The sequence below is a fragment of the Antrostomus carolinensis genome, unplaced genomic scaffold (genome assembly GCF_000700745.2).
Source record: "Antrostomus carolinensis isolate BGI_N321 unplaced genomic scaffold, ASM70074v2 scaffold28096, whole genome shotgun sequence".
Lineage (NCBI taxonomy): Eukaryota > Metazoa > Chordata > Aves > Caprimulgiformes > Caprimulgidae > Antrostomus > Antrostomus carolinensis.
The window spans coordinates 48,178-60,775 of NW_010322953.1; the positions used below are offsets into that span (position 1 = coordinate 48,178).

The 12,598-nt window shown below is 47.0% G+C and overlaps 1 protein-coding gene across 1 annotated transcript in view; it reads right to left on the minus strand.

The window, feature by feature from the left end:
- Positions 1 to 12,598, minus strand: part of PPIP5K1 (diphosphoinositol pentakisphosphate kinase 1) — a 41,858-nt gene that overhangs the window by 8,365 nt on the left and 20,895 nt on the right. The window contains exons 25-27 of the mRNA XM_029085570.1: positions 7,734 to 7,856; positions 3,842 to 3,904; positions 1,203 to 1,382 (exon numbers count right to left, since the gene is read on the minus strand). Of these exons, the coding sequence (XP_028941403.1) occupies positions 1,203 to 1,382; positions 3,842 to 3,904; positions 7,734 to 7,856 (366 nt within the window). The remainder of the gene's footprint in view (positions 1 to 1,202; positions 1,383 to 3,841; positions 3,905 to 7,733; positions 7,857 to 12,598) is intronic.

The window sequence follows — 12,598 nt, forward strand, 5'->3', positions numbered from 1 at the left end:
TGCAGCAGGAGAAGCTCAGCTCTGGCTTTGGAGCAGTCTGCTGTGTTCAAACATTTCTTCCCTTGAAGCAATTTTGCTTCTCTTTAGTATTTGTTGCTAGGAGACCAAGGATTGTCCTAATTATATATGAAAAGTAACTGCTGTCTTCAAATTGCCTACTTGACAGAAAGTGCCGTATCAAGAAAAAACAGACTGTGTAAGAAAAAGTCTCCTTTCCAGGCTCTGAAAATGCTTGATCCTGTTGCTTCACTACATGGAAAGCTATACTGTCTCTGCCCCTTCCACCTATGGGTCTGAATGAAAAAGGAGGTTCATGCATCACACCACACAGCTCAGCAAGCCACATGCACCAAGCAGGTCATATGGTGAAAGGTAAACATTAACAGCCAGCCCTCGCTAGCTGCCCCTCTCAGAGGGGAACCTTTCCACTCGTCTTAGAAGCACTAAGACCTCAATGCATCAGACTTCCCATCTGTGCTGGAGGCTGACACACATCACAGGAACAGTAGCAAGCTTTGATTTATAACATCTAGATTCAATACTGAAATCACATACCTCTTCCCACCAGAGACATGACACGCTGCAAAGGTCCCCCAGGCAGAACAGATGCCATGCAATGCAGCCACACAGAAGCTCAATTTCTGCCCTATCTTAACTTGGTCTCTCTAGAAACAACACAATTCCACAAGCACTCACTTCCCCAGAATTTCCACAGCAAGTTCACTCTGCATGTGACCCGGCTGCAACGCTGCCTTAATCTTCTCTCTTCCCATACTCTTACTACTCACTTTGGTTCCTCTATTAATAATGGGACACCTCCTGGCACCCCACTGAGACCTGCACAGGGGTATCATGTCAGCAGGGAATCACACTGGTAGGAGCTCAGCATCTAACCTGAAGGAAGCTTAAGGGCTTACCGTGGCTAAAGGAAGGAGGCAACCAACAATTGCCAAAGATGAAAAGAGCACGGTTACAGCCACACGAAGAGCACCAGCTTCATGTGGAAAGGCTACTGCCTAAGGCTCCCAAGCTGCCAGGTGCAACAGCCCACACAGCTTGCTGCAGCAGCAGCCCAGAGATTTAAGGGATGCGGCGAGGGAAATGCTTTCCTTTTTAGAAGCAAAGCATACTTTGCATTCTCAAGCAGTGGTCCCTGCTCAGCTACAAGAGCGCAGGACCAAGGCAGCTGCAGCGTGCAGTACCGTAAAGACACTCCAAGTCATCCTGCCCTGAGATCAGCCAGCTCCTGAAGAGGCGTAGGTGGTAGGAGCACTGCTGGAGGTGATGGGCTAGAGTGGCATCCACGGAGACGTTCCGGCTCGTGGCATAGTCAGAGGAAAAACGGCGCAGCAACTGGGCAACGTGGCGGTGCTCAAACGCATCTGGAGGAAAGGGGGCCATAGAGAGTGAGAGGAGAGGGGCAGGTGCAGCTGGGGACAGAGAAATTGTGGAGAGGTGGGGATGGAGCTGCCAGCACCAGGGCTGCTGGGTGGGAAAGACCCACCCTGCACACGGAAGCCCAGTTCCTCCCGCAGCGAGCAGGTCAGGAACACCCTTAGATCTACACACCCCCAGTCACCCTGCAGCAGCCCAGCCTCCCGCCCAGCCCAGCCTTTGCCAAGGCTGCAGCGCAGGGGCAGCCCCTGAGCAGCCACATTTTCATCTTGGTAAGTGAAAGTCTGACGAGCCAGTAAATTTTAGGACACATTCCATGTCCAATACAGTTCAGGTTTGGCTAGGTAAGAAGGTCAGGCCCACACTTGCACTCCCCCAGCTGGGACAAGAAATCCAGACTGCCAACAGAGCGTTTGAGTCCTGCATCCAAGGAAGATGGAAGAGAGCAAGTGACCCAGCATCAACAACTGGAGGCTGTGAAAGGGATGCTGGGGGACAGCTGGGTTTGACTTGAGAGCATGGTGCTTAGAGTGTGGAAGAACAAGAGTGGGCACATGGGAGGTCCTTGCATGGCAGGCCAGATACCAGCATGCAGGCACATCGCCTCCTCTGTGTATACAGCCTCAGGACTCGTATGTCACTCCCAAGACTCACAAGACCAGGGTACAAAGCAGCTGGCCTGACGCTTTGCTTGGCCATGGCTCTGGTTCACTCATCCCACTTCACCATACAGAGGCAGCTCTTCAGAAACAAAATCCGGATTCAGAGCATCCTCAGACAAGTGGTTCATGTGGCTGAACATCCTTCCTGCTAAAACCAGTGCCAAGCCTAGACCAAATATGCCTAACTTCAAGCTCACGCCTGCTGGACCTCTGCCTTTACTTTTTTGATTAAGGAGCACTTTGCCATTAGAAATATTAATTGGGTTTTTGGGAAAAACCCGATGCCCAGTTTCATTTTATTGTATTTAGGGTGGAGGCAGTTGCTTTACAGTGTGGCTTAGGAAAGACTGGTGCTTGGTACAAGTTTTGCTGGCAAGATAGAATGACACATCCTGCTGACATACACCATGTGAGGTCAGATGATATCCAGACATACAAACATATTGAGCAGTTGGCCACTCTGGGAAAAACAAAGATGAGCAAACACAGAAAATAGGTTCCCTTCAGATATTTGAAGCAATAAAGCCACATTTAGCTGCCCCTTCCCCTTCCATCTTTCCCAAAACTTTGGTCTTCATAACAGTCTTCTGAACTTCTTCCATCTTCCAGATCATGCAGAGCAGAATTTCTTCATATTTATTAAGCAACAAGATTGCAGAAGCAGTTTTGATCATATAAGACAGAAATACGTAACCTGCTATCTTCCAGTGATCTGCTTTGGTTCTAATGTCTCAACAGCAGGAGCTGTGAGGTAGGAGTGGTGCTGGGAAACAAACCTTTTCAAAGTTTCTGTGCAAGACTTGGATAATAAGCGCTAGTTCAAGGAGCCTGCGACCACAGAGCTAATGGTGTTTAACCTCAGAAGACTCACAGTTCAGGTGTTAGGTTAGCAGCGATATGAAGCAGAGACAGTGAGTCAACAGCAGCACTGTCAGGTGTCCTTCTTTACCAAGCCTCTTCATAGCTACAAGCACGACAGGAGCAAAGCTGGGTGGGATGGTGCCGATCCCCTCCTACCTCAGGAGGGCAGCGGGCCCAAGCCAGCATTGTCCACCAATAGCAGATGAGTGACAGTTCTGCAGAGACACCATTCCTAGGAGAGCATCTGCGGGAAAGGTGAGCATACTCCCACCAACACCACCATGCCTGGAGTAACCAAGGGACCACCCTAACAGAAAAGTTTGCAAATAGGAAGCCATAAGGTCACCAGTTCTCATAAGATAACTGTGCTGAGGAATATCATGCACAGAAGGAATGCTGTTAGCACCTCCTTCCCTCCCACCTCAGACTGTGCTTTTCCAGGTGACGTATGGGTAGGCTCAGGCTATCCTTGCTTTGGTCCTGCAAATCTGCATTGTAGAAACAGAGGACCTAAGCTGCAGATATTCTTATAGAATATAGATAGATATCTGTCCCCTCAAAGCCAGTGGTATTCTCCCCCCAACCCCCACCCCCCCAAAAAGGGAGCGTGAAAGAAGGTTGTAATGTCAGCAGTGGAATTAAAGACTGATTTAGGAGTCCATTCACAGAGGCACTGCTCTTGCTTTTTCACCTGGGACACAAATACCTTGGGGGACAGCAGAGGAACCGCTGAGCAGTAACAGAGGATGAATGAAGAAGTTAGTCACAAGGAGACAATGGGGGAAAGTGAAGCACGTTGGGACACCAGATACACAGACACAAAAAAACCACAAGAAGGCTGAAAGGAGAATATGTGCAGAGAACTGAACGTGAGCATGGGGTTAGAAGTGTGAGGGAACGTCAAATCAAGGAAGCAAACGTACCATTAGTCGGATGCTTTGCAAACGACACAGAAAATCGTTTTACGGCTGGCATAGACAAGAGCTCTGAGGAAATAAAAACAGATCATCTCGGTTAACAGCCTGCTTCTAAGGATCCCCCGACCTTCATATGCTTGCAACTACCCCTTCAGGTTCACCTTCTTGACCCCCCTAACAGATGCTCCTGTTGGCACTGCTGCAGCACCCTGGGCACTCTCTGCCTGTGGGTGTGACTGAACCTCGTGGCTGCCTTGCACTCTGCCAGCCCCCCACTTCCCTTGCGCTGCCCTGACACTACAGGGGCCTCAGCCACACTCTCTCCATCACAGACAGCATCTCATACCTCCCTAGCACACTTCCAGCCGTCCTGAGAGCAACCCAGGCTCAGCCCCGTGCCAGACGCAGCAAGGCCACGCTCACAGCCAGAGGAGCACATGGCCAAGCAAGCAGCAGCATCACAGGAGGACAGTTCTCAGGGTTCACATGTCCCCAAGGGAAACAACAACCGTTCTGCAGAGGAACAGAAAAGCCCTGGCATAGGTAAGTGCAGCTCAAAACACCCTCTTCAGGTGAGCTAAACAGAGCTGTTCATGAGTTCAAAGCTAAATCAACAAACTAATTAGGGAGCAAACAGAAGGCCTATGAACTCATGCCTCTACAGTTCTGTTGCTCAAACCATTTCAGTACAGAAGCAGCTTTGGGATACACCTGTCAGAGTGGTCCCAAGGCTTCTCCTGGCCATGTCCCAGGCCAGGCCAAGCTCTCCCATGGAAATGATACATCAGAAAGAGAGTGCAAGGACAGATTCTACACACCTAATGGGGTGCAAACAGATGAGTTTTAGAAAGACATGGATTAGTCTCTATATGCACAAAAACAGGCCTAGATCAGACCATCTGTAGGTAGGATTTGATGTGAGACCCCAGGCAATCATACCTGCTGCTGCTATTTAGAAAATTTTAGGAAATATCAGAAAATGTTTTTTATTTCTCTTTCATGTTTTTATGCATCCAGTCTACCTAGTCAACGGGGTCTGTTCACTTATTCCTCTGCACCAAGATCTGGAGATACACATATGAATTTATGCTCCACACCCCCATTGTGCTTCTCTAGCTACACCCACTGACTTGGCCAAATAAAATATTCAAACCAACTTGCTGCAACTTCCTTCGTCAGCATATCAGCCCTAAAAGTTGTTTTTCTTTCTTTAAACTTAATAAATAGAGCATGACAACCTTCCCTTCACATGCAATCCCTCTGAAGTGTCCAAGTCCTGGAGCTGCAGTGAGCCAGCTGGTAACCATCTCCATTCCACTCCACATCTCCCCCTTGACTTTACAGCACATCAACTGAAAGAGCACTGCAGCATTGCTTACTGGATCCCTGGCTTCAAAGTCAGCTTTGAAATCACAACCATCAGTGGACCTTCCCTCAATCTGAGGCTGGGACACAACTTTCCACTGAAGTGTTCCTGAGCCCCAAGCAAAAAACACTTCAGAAATAAGGGCCATTTTAACTTCGCTTGAGCCAGCCTTTGCTGAAGTGCTATAAGCCATGCACCACACCCTGAAGCATCACAGCCATGAAAAAATACCAAAGAGTTCATGCAAAGATGTGCTACAGAATCTGAAGGCTTTTAAACGTTATTGGCCTGATAGCTGTGAAAAAGGCCTTGATTCAAACGTACTCCAAGAGTCTGTGGTAGCTGCTGCATCACTTACTGTATTCAGCTCTAGTAACGTTTGGTTTAAATGCCATTGTGCAGCATTTCATTGGTGCTCATTTAAGCAGGAACATGCAGATCAAGGGCTTATTTCACATTCCAGACTACCCTCCACAGAAGCTAAATGCCCATCTCCCTCCTACTTGTCTTCCCAAGTCCCTTGCTTCTTCCTCACAATTGCTCATATTGCAGCAAGGCACTGGTAGCAGAGTGACATGGCACACTAAGAAACATGAAAAAAAGAAGTGTAACATCAAGATGAATAATTCTAGGCTGTGTTAGTCACACACTAGTTAAATAAGTCTGCCTTTCAGGTACTTGAGGGTACGACTGCATCTCAGCATGCAGAGACCGTGCCACTGAATTTAGGTTAATGCAGGACTCTGCACCTCGAATGTGAGTAGGCAGCTGCAGGCATACTCCTACTGCAGAAGTCTACAGAGAAAGGCAGCACAGCACCAGGACTGAGCAGAATCTGTTCTGCTCCCAGATGGGTACAGAGCAAGCAGGCTTTGATCCTTTCACCTGAGAATTACTGCTGCCTCGGATTCATGTTGCTTGCAGAGTGATGGAAGAAAAGCAGCCGGAGCCCTGGCTGGCCTTTTCAGCAGCTCTCCTGGCATCCACACCCCCAGCTTGTGCCAAACACCATGAGCTTTGGGACCTACGAGTAGCCAGCACTTGCTGCCATGAGCAGCTCTGGCCGGTACAGCAGGGTTTAAAATCCTACCCATTCCCCCTCCCTGTCTCTATCACTCGCAGCCGGTTCTGTGCTAGGGAGCTCCCTGAAGAGGTGAGAAGCAACACAGTTTTCTCTTTTACACAGTGAAAAGCAGCACAGAAAGCCGGTGTACACCATGGTCTCAATACAACAGCATTCAGGAAATTCCAGCAGGTCTGAGAACTGGAGAGCATCTTTCCACCCTGATTTGCTCGGCCATTTTCCTTGCTTTATAACTGGACAAAAATCCAAATGAACCAAACTCCTGTCTTCCTCAAAGGCCCCAAATTACTGTCCTTAATCATCTCCCCACCTTGTAATTCACCAGTGCTTGTGCTTGTTATGATCCCAGCAAGAAAGGCACTCAGACTCTGTAAAGTATCGATTAAAATGCCATTTGTTAGAACTAACACAAAAAGGAAAAAGAAAGGGCAGATAATCTTACATCCATTCCGGTGCTGGGAAGCCAAGTGCAACATAAGGTGGATTTCCAACTAGGGCAGAGCATGCTGTGCAGATCCTGTCCATGGAGCAGTTTGTTCACTGCTGCTCAACTCAGCGTTCCAACAAACGGTATGTTAATCAGTACTTACAGAGTCCAAGTGCCTTTCTTACGGGATCGCAACAGACACTTGCACTCGTGTGTTACACCCCTCCAGCTCTTCCAGGATACCTCAGCCTTTCCCTGTGCTCCAATTTCCTTGAAAGTAGCAACACGCTCTCTGCTCCTCAAGGCGTAACACATCGGTACTAACCGCAGAGCAATCTGCAGCTGGCAACACCCCTTCACCCACGTGCATCTGGCAACATATGCTAAGGACACAAAGACATCTTACCAGACTGTCTGGCTGAACTGTAAGGCAGTTTCTGCAGAACTGCACAATAAGCAGACTTTCCGGTCCTTTTGCAGTATTTCACCCAAATATCCCAGTTACCTCAGGCATGTTACACTTGCTTTCTGACAGTTATCTCACACTCTCCTGTGTACTCCAGGACCCATCTCATTTACCCCCAAGCAAATCATTCTGCCTTTGGGACACCTCCATCTTCTGCAGAGTGACGATTACTGTCTCCACAAAAGCTTCCTTTAGCATTAGCAAGATCACTAAGGTGAGCAAGATGATGTGATGTGCTGGGTTTCCATACCAAGACAAACCTATCTAGGCCAATAAATCCTCCTCCCCAACAGCAAGCAATATCAAAGTGTCAGACCAAAATCAGACCCCAGCAATGCTGTCCATCAGCATAAAACTCCTCACAGAGTGTCAGCTCCTGTCTTGTCCTAACGAGAATCGTAATTTCTTGGGATACAATAAAATGCGTGACTGCAGACGCAGCAAATATACACATTCAACTGTCATTCTTCTCAGCAGTCTAAATCTTTGTCTCATAGCATCCTGAGACACCAAAGTCCACAAATTAACCACCTGCTGCACAGGAAACACACATACCGTCTTTGTATGTCAGGCTGCTGGCAAACTTTTTGCCATGGCTGCGTGCGTAGTCCTGGAGGTTGGGGGCACTGGAGGAGCCTCCCAGCACAGTGGTGCTAAACAGGCCGGTGCATTGAGACCCTGGAAAGGCATGGAAGGTGTTAGTATTACATCTCCACTGCATGCAACCACAGAAAAGCAGGGTTAGTCAAAGAATGAGGAATGAACTGGCCACTTCGCAGGCAATCTCGGGGGAAAAAAAAATATGCCAGGGAGCATGGGAAGGCAGTATTCCTCATTCTAGATTCAGCACTGCCAAATGCACAACAAGTAGCCCAAAACTCAGCACCAGAGAAGTTCCTAACTCCATCCAGGGGTTTATTTCCATTTGGCTTTCTTGCCCTAACCTAGGAGAAACACCTTGACATTTCTGCAGTCAGCAAATCTATATACTCATGTCAGAAAAGACAGGATGCCAAATCACTGATGTCCATTTCTTTGTTTTTCTGCCCTTTCTCTTTGGAAAGCTCCTTTTTCTGGAGGACACGAAGAGGAAGCAAATGACTGCCTGATCTGCTGATCAGCAAATGTGGATTAATCAGTCTGTCAAGCAGTAAGGAAAGCACTGTGACCAGAGAGCTTTCTTTCATAAGCTGCTGCCCAAATGTTATCTCACAGCCACTTGGTCATGTTTTGCTACTCCAGATTAGGTCCAATTGTTCCATGAACTACCCTTGCAAAGCACCAGATGCACACACAGCGTGGAACTTCGCCTACCCTAGGGCGAGGAATACAACATGCAAGATGGTCTCCTGCATAGGAGGGCAACCTAATACCAGTGGCTTTGGCAACTGCTGGTGTTTGCTTCTCCAAGGCACAGTGTTCTGCAGAGTGACTTTATGTGATATTTAGGGAACATCAGGCACTTGAGACAGGATTCTTTTGACTGAGGAAAGCAATTGCGAGGGAGACAAAACTTCATTATGGGCCAGACAATGCCACTGATTGGCTATAAACTCTCTGTTAAACGGTCTTGATGCTGCATTCTGTACTGAGAATACCAACTGCTAAAACCAACACCACATACAAAAGGCTTCCAGAAACAAGCAGATTGATCTTACTCCACCTTGTCTGCCAAGGCAAAAAACCTGACATACTACCTATTAACTGGAACAGTGAAACTGTTATACTGTTAAAAAGATCCTGTCTATATTGCAAGCAGCTCTTAATTCTAAATTACAGCACCACAGCGTGATTTAGGTTGGAAGGAACCTCTGGAGGCTTCTTCCCCAATGCCCCAGCAGGGCCAACTTGGATCAGCTGGCTAGGGTTTGTCCATTTAAGTTCTGAATACCTCCAAGAACAGAGATTTCACAGCCTGTCTGGGCCCCTGTTCCAACATCTGGCACATTCACGGTGAAAAATCTGTTCCTCCTAACTAACTGGAATTTCCCACGCTGCAATTTGTTTGTTGGTTCTCGTTCTATCACCATGCGCCTTGGAGGATGGTCTGTCTCCGACTCCTCTGTAACCTCCCAGCATTAATGTCTCCAGTCCCCACAGCTTCTGATCTGAACAAGCTCTGCTCTCTCAGCTTCTCCTCCAAGGTTGTGTGCTCCAGCCTCCATCCACCTCCACTGCCCCTTACTGGGCTTACACCTGCTACACCCACACCCTTCTTGCCCTCAGGAGCCCAGGACAGGACAGCAGTACTTCTGATGCAGTCTCACACGAGGTGAATAGTGGGGAAGAACCAAATCCCTCAGCCTGACATCTGCACTGCTAATCCAGCAAAGCGTGCTGCTGGCCTTTGTTGCTGTAAGGACACACTGCTGCCCCACATCCACTCATTGCCCTCCCTTCAGGACCCCAGCTCCTTCACTGCAAAGCTCCTTTTTAGCCAGAGCTCCTTTGGAGAAAACACACAGACCCTGAACTTTGGGCCATTCACATGTAAACTGACGATACCTGTTCCTGGGAACAGTGGGGGATGACTGAAAGGGTTCTCCTACACATTGAAATTAAAGCTGCTCCATCACTGTGACACTGCTGGTAGCTTTCCACAGGACAGACTGGCACATAGGTGTCCTTGGACAAACAGGCAAAGAACTCTTGCCTGCAGGGTCATTAATACACAAGTCTTAGAAAATTTCCTCCTATTGCCTTAAATTGAAGCTCAGTGCTGACTCAGTGTGAACTGGAATCTGTCAGAATACAAACAAAATTTGGTCAAGCAGCAGTCAGAATGATGTTCCTAAGCATCCTTCCATAGCTTAAAAAAATCCCAACCCACCAACCAAAAAACCCCAGCAGACTCATTTACTGGCAGATAAAATCTGAGCAACCTCATGCCACTATTCATTAAGCTAAGGATACCCCAGCATTTCTGCTATCCTACAGGAGGAAAAAGCATTTTGTTAGCACCCTTATGCCAGAAGAGAATTTACAAAGATGACTTATGGATGACAGCAACTGTCTGCAGTGAACTCTGGGAAACCACTGTAGCCAAAGTAAACACAGACACACACACACATGCATCCTAAAGAACGTAATGCTATAAACCCATTTGGATTTAAGATGTAGCAACATTTGCTAGCAATTATTGTATGTGCTGGATCTTTTTTGTGTACTTCAGATGTACATTCAATGTTTCAGATGTTTAAAAAATGGACATCCCTTATTTCCCTAGGGGAGTCTCAGCACAAAGCTTCATGCCCACCAGCAATACAACACTTCTATTCCTCCAACAGCAAGGAGTGATTTTACCCCATTTTGATTTGTTCTTGCAAGCAAAGAAAGGCACTGAAACTTCCCCAGGCTTCTCAAGCTCCAAACATACACACTATTGCAGCGCACACTGCAGTGTAATCCACAGTAATGCACTTCCTCTTGCCCAGACAAACACGGCGTACTCCAAAGCACCACTTTGCACAGACAAAGCAAGCGGCAGCCCGACCCTTTTCCAAACAGACATTTCAAGGTGTTTTTAAAATTACAGTAACGACACAATTCTGGCAGGTATGGCAGCAGCAGGGTAATTGTAGGAGCTCTGTCCTGCTCCCCATTCCTGCATGCTGAAACGTACAAGGTTAGACCTGAACAGACATTCTTCTGGAGAATCCATTCCCCCAGAGATATCAAGAGCCAGCCACTGACAAGGCCAGGCAACAGGAGACAGGCTCAACTTCAGAAAGGCTCAGAAACAGTAGGTAGTATCTCAATTAACCCTCTCATAGCACAGCTGCTGAGACAAATATTAAAGCCAAAGTTCAAGATCCCATGAGTCCTATATTAGTTCTCACAGAGAGAGCACATTTCAGACCCTAAAGGGGGAAGAAGTTAGATTTCTACGAAACAAGAAGGAAAGGAATCAGGAAGATTCCTTGAAGAGTTTGACTTTTACAGGTAAAGAGGCATCATTCTTCTTAACAGTTCTCTGGTTAAGAGAACTTCACAACAACACAGACACCCTAACAACCAGGGATTGTGCAAGGTGGTGTTGCACCACAGGTCTCTCCTGCCTGCAGTTGCAAGACTCTGTAGAGAAGAACAATGGCTGGACTGAGTATCCAGCTAGAGGTCTACTGTCACAGATCACGTCTATCAATTCCTACTCAAAGTTTTGTCTCTGCTGAGCTTCACAGCTGGGAGAGTGACCAGCACAGGCTTCCCAGCAAGGCAAGTCAGGCAAGAGCCTGAAATTAAAGTTGCTGGGTAGACATTTCAAATTCTGTTGTCAAGAAAAAGTAGTACTGTGCAAGGGTTCAGTTAAGTAGAGTCTTCTCTACTGCCAAAAAAAGACATTCCTCAGAAACCCAGAAAAGGCTCTAGTAAACAGGCTGTAATATCTGCTTTCCAGAGCAAATGCCTTCTGGTACTCAGACATCCAAACAGGAGTTTGCATGTGCTCAGTAATTCTCCAAGCAGATGCACTTCCTTGACTGTGTGCCATCTCGGAAATTCTCATATTGATTCACAGAGTAACCACAGGTTTCTTCCAGCCTAAGAAAGGCAGTCTATTACAGCTTACCTAATCCTGCAGGTGGTCTGTGAAAGGCAGAAGTAGATGCACCGCATGAAATAGGACATTCAAAAACTACTATGGCCAAGGTCACTGTGCCTTTATGAAAATAATATGCATCAGCCATTCCTTCTTAGATTTTTCCATTTGGCTGGGAGCATAGCTGGCAGACTCCAGGGATGCTTCCTAACCACTCTGGAGAAAATTCCCTTTACTTGGAAGAATTAGCTTCCAAAGCAGCAGCTCATTCAAAAGCTGACAGAGGAATGATCAGGCCTTTCAGAAACCTCTTGTCTGCAGGATGTCCACATAACAGAGTAAAGAACTGATGAGTCAGAACTGCTGCAAGTCTACAGCCATGCCATAATGCAAAAATAGTTTTAAAGAAAAAGAGGAAGTGGGCATAGCTTGGGCATTTCCACCTCCTCATGCTTATTAGTCATCTGCAAGATCTAGGTTTCACAGCTATCTTTGAATCTCTTGACAGCAAAGACAGTTTTTCAGTTTCCAAATAGAACCTGCCTTAGCAAAAATATTTTGGGAAGAATTCCAACTATTAAGACGCAGCTTAGGTTAGGATGACAGGGAATGGTACTCTCAAGGACAGGCAGAGAACACCAGGTACCCCAAAATAGCCTCTTCCACTGGCTGCCATGGAAAGAATGGCTAACCAGGGATTCCAACACAACTAGAGAGCTGTCAAACACTGTTGCAGATGACAGATCTGTTCCATACAAGTGATCTTTATGAAGCAAATGTAGAAATATAATAGTCTTACATGAAGAGCAGTTTTGCATGTAACTACTGTTTTGAAGAACAGAAAGCACACTAGTTCTTGTGTAAAATCATATCTTCCTACTAA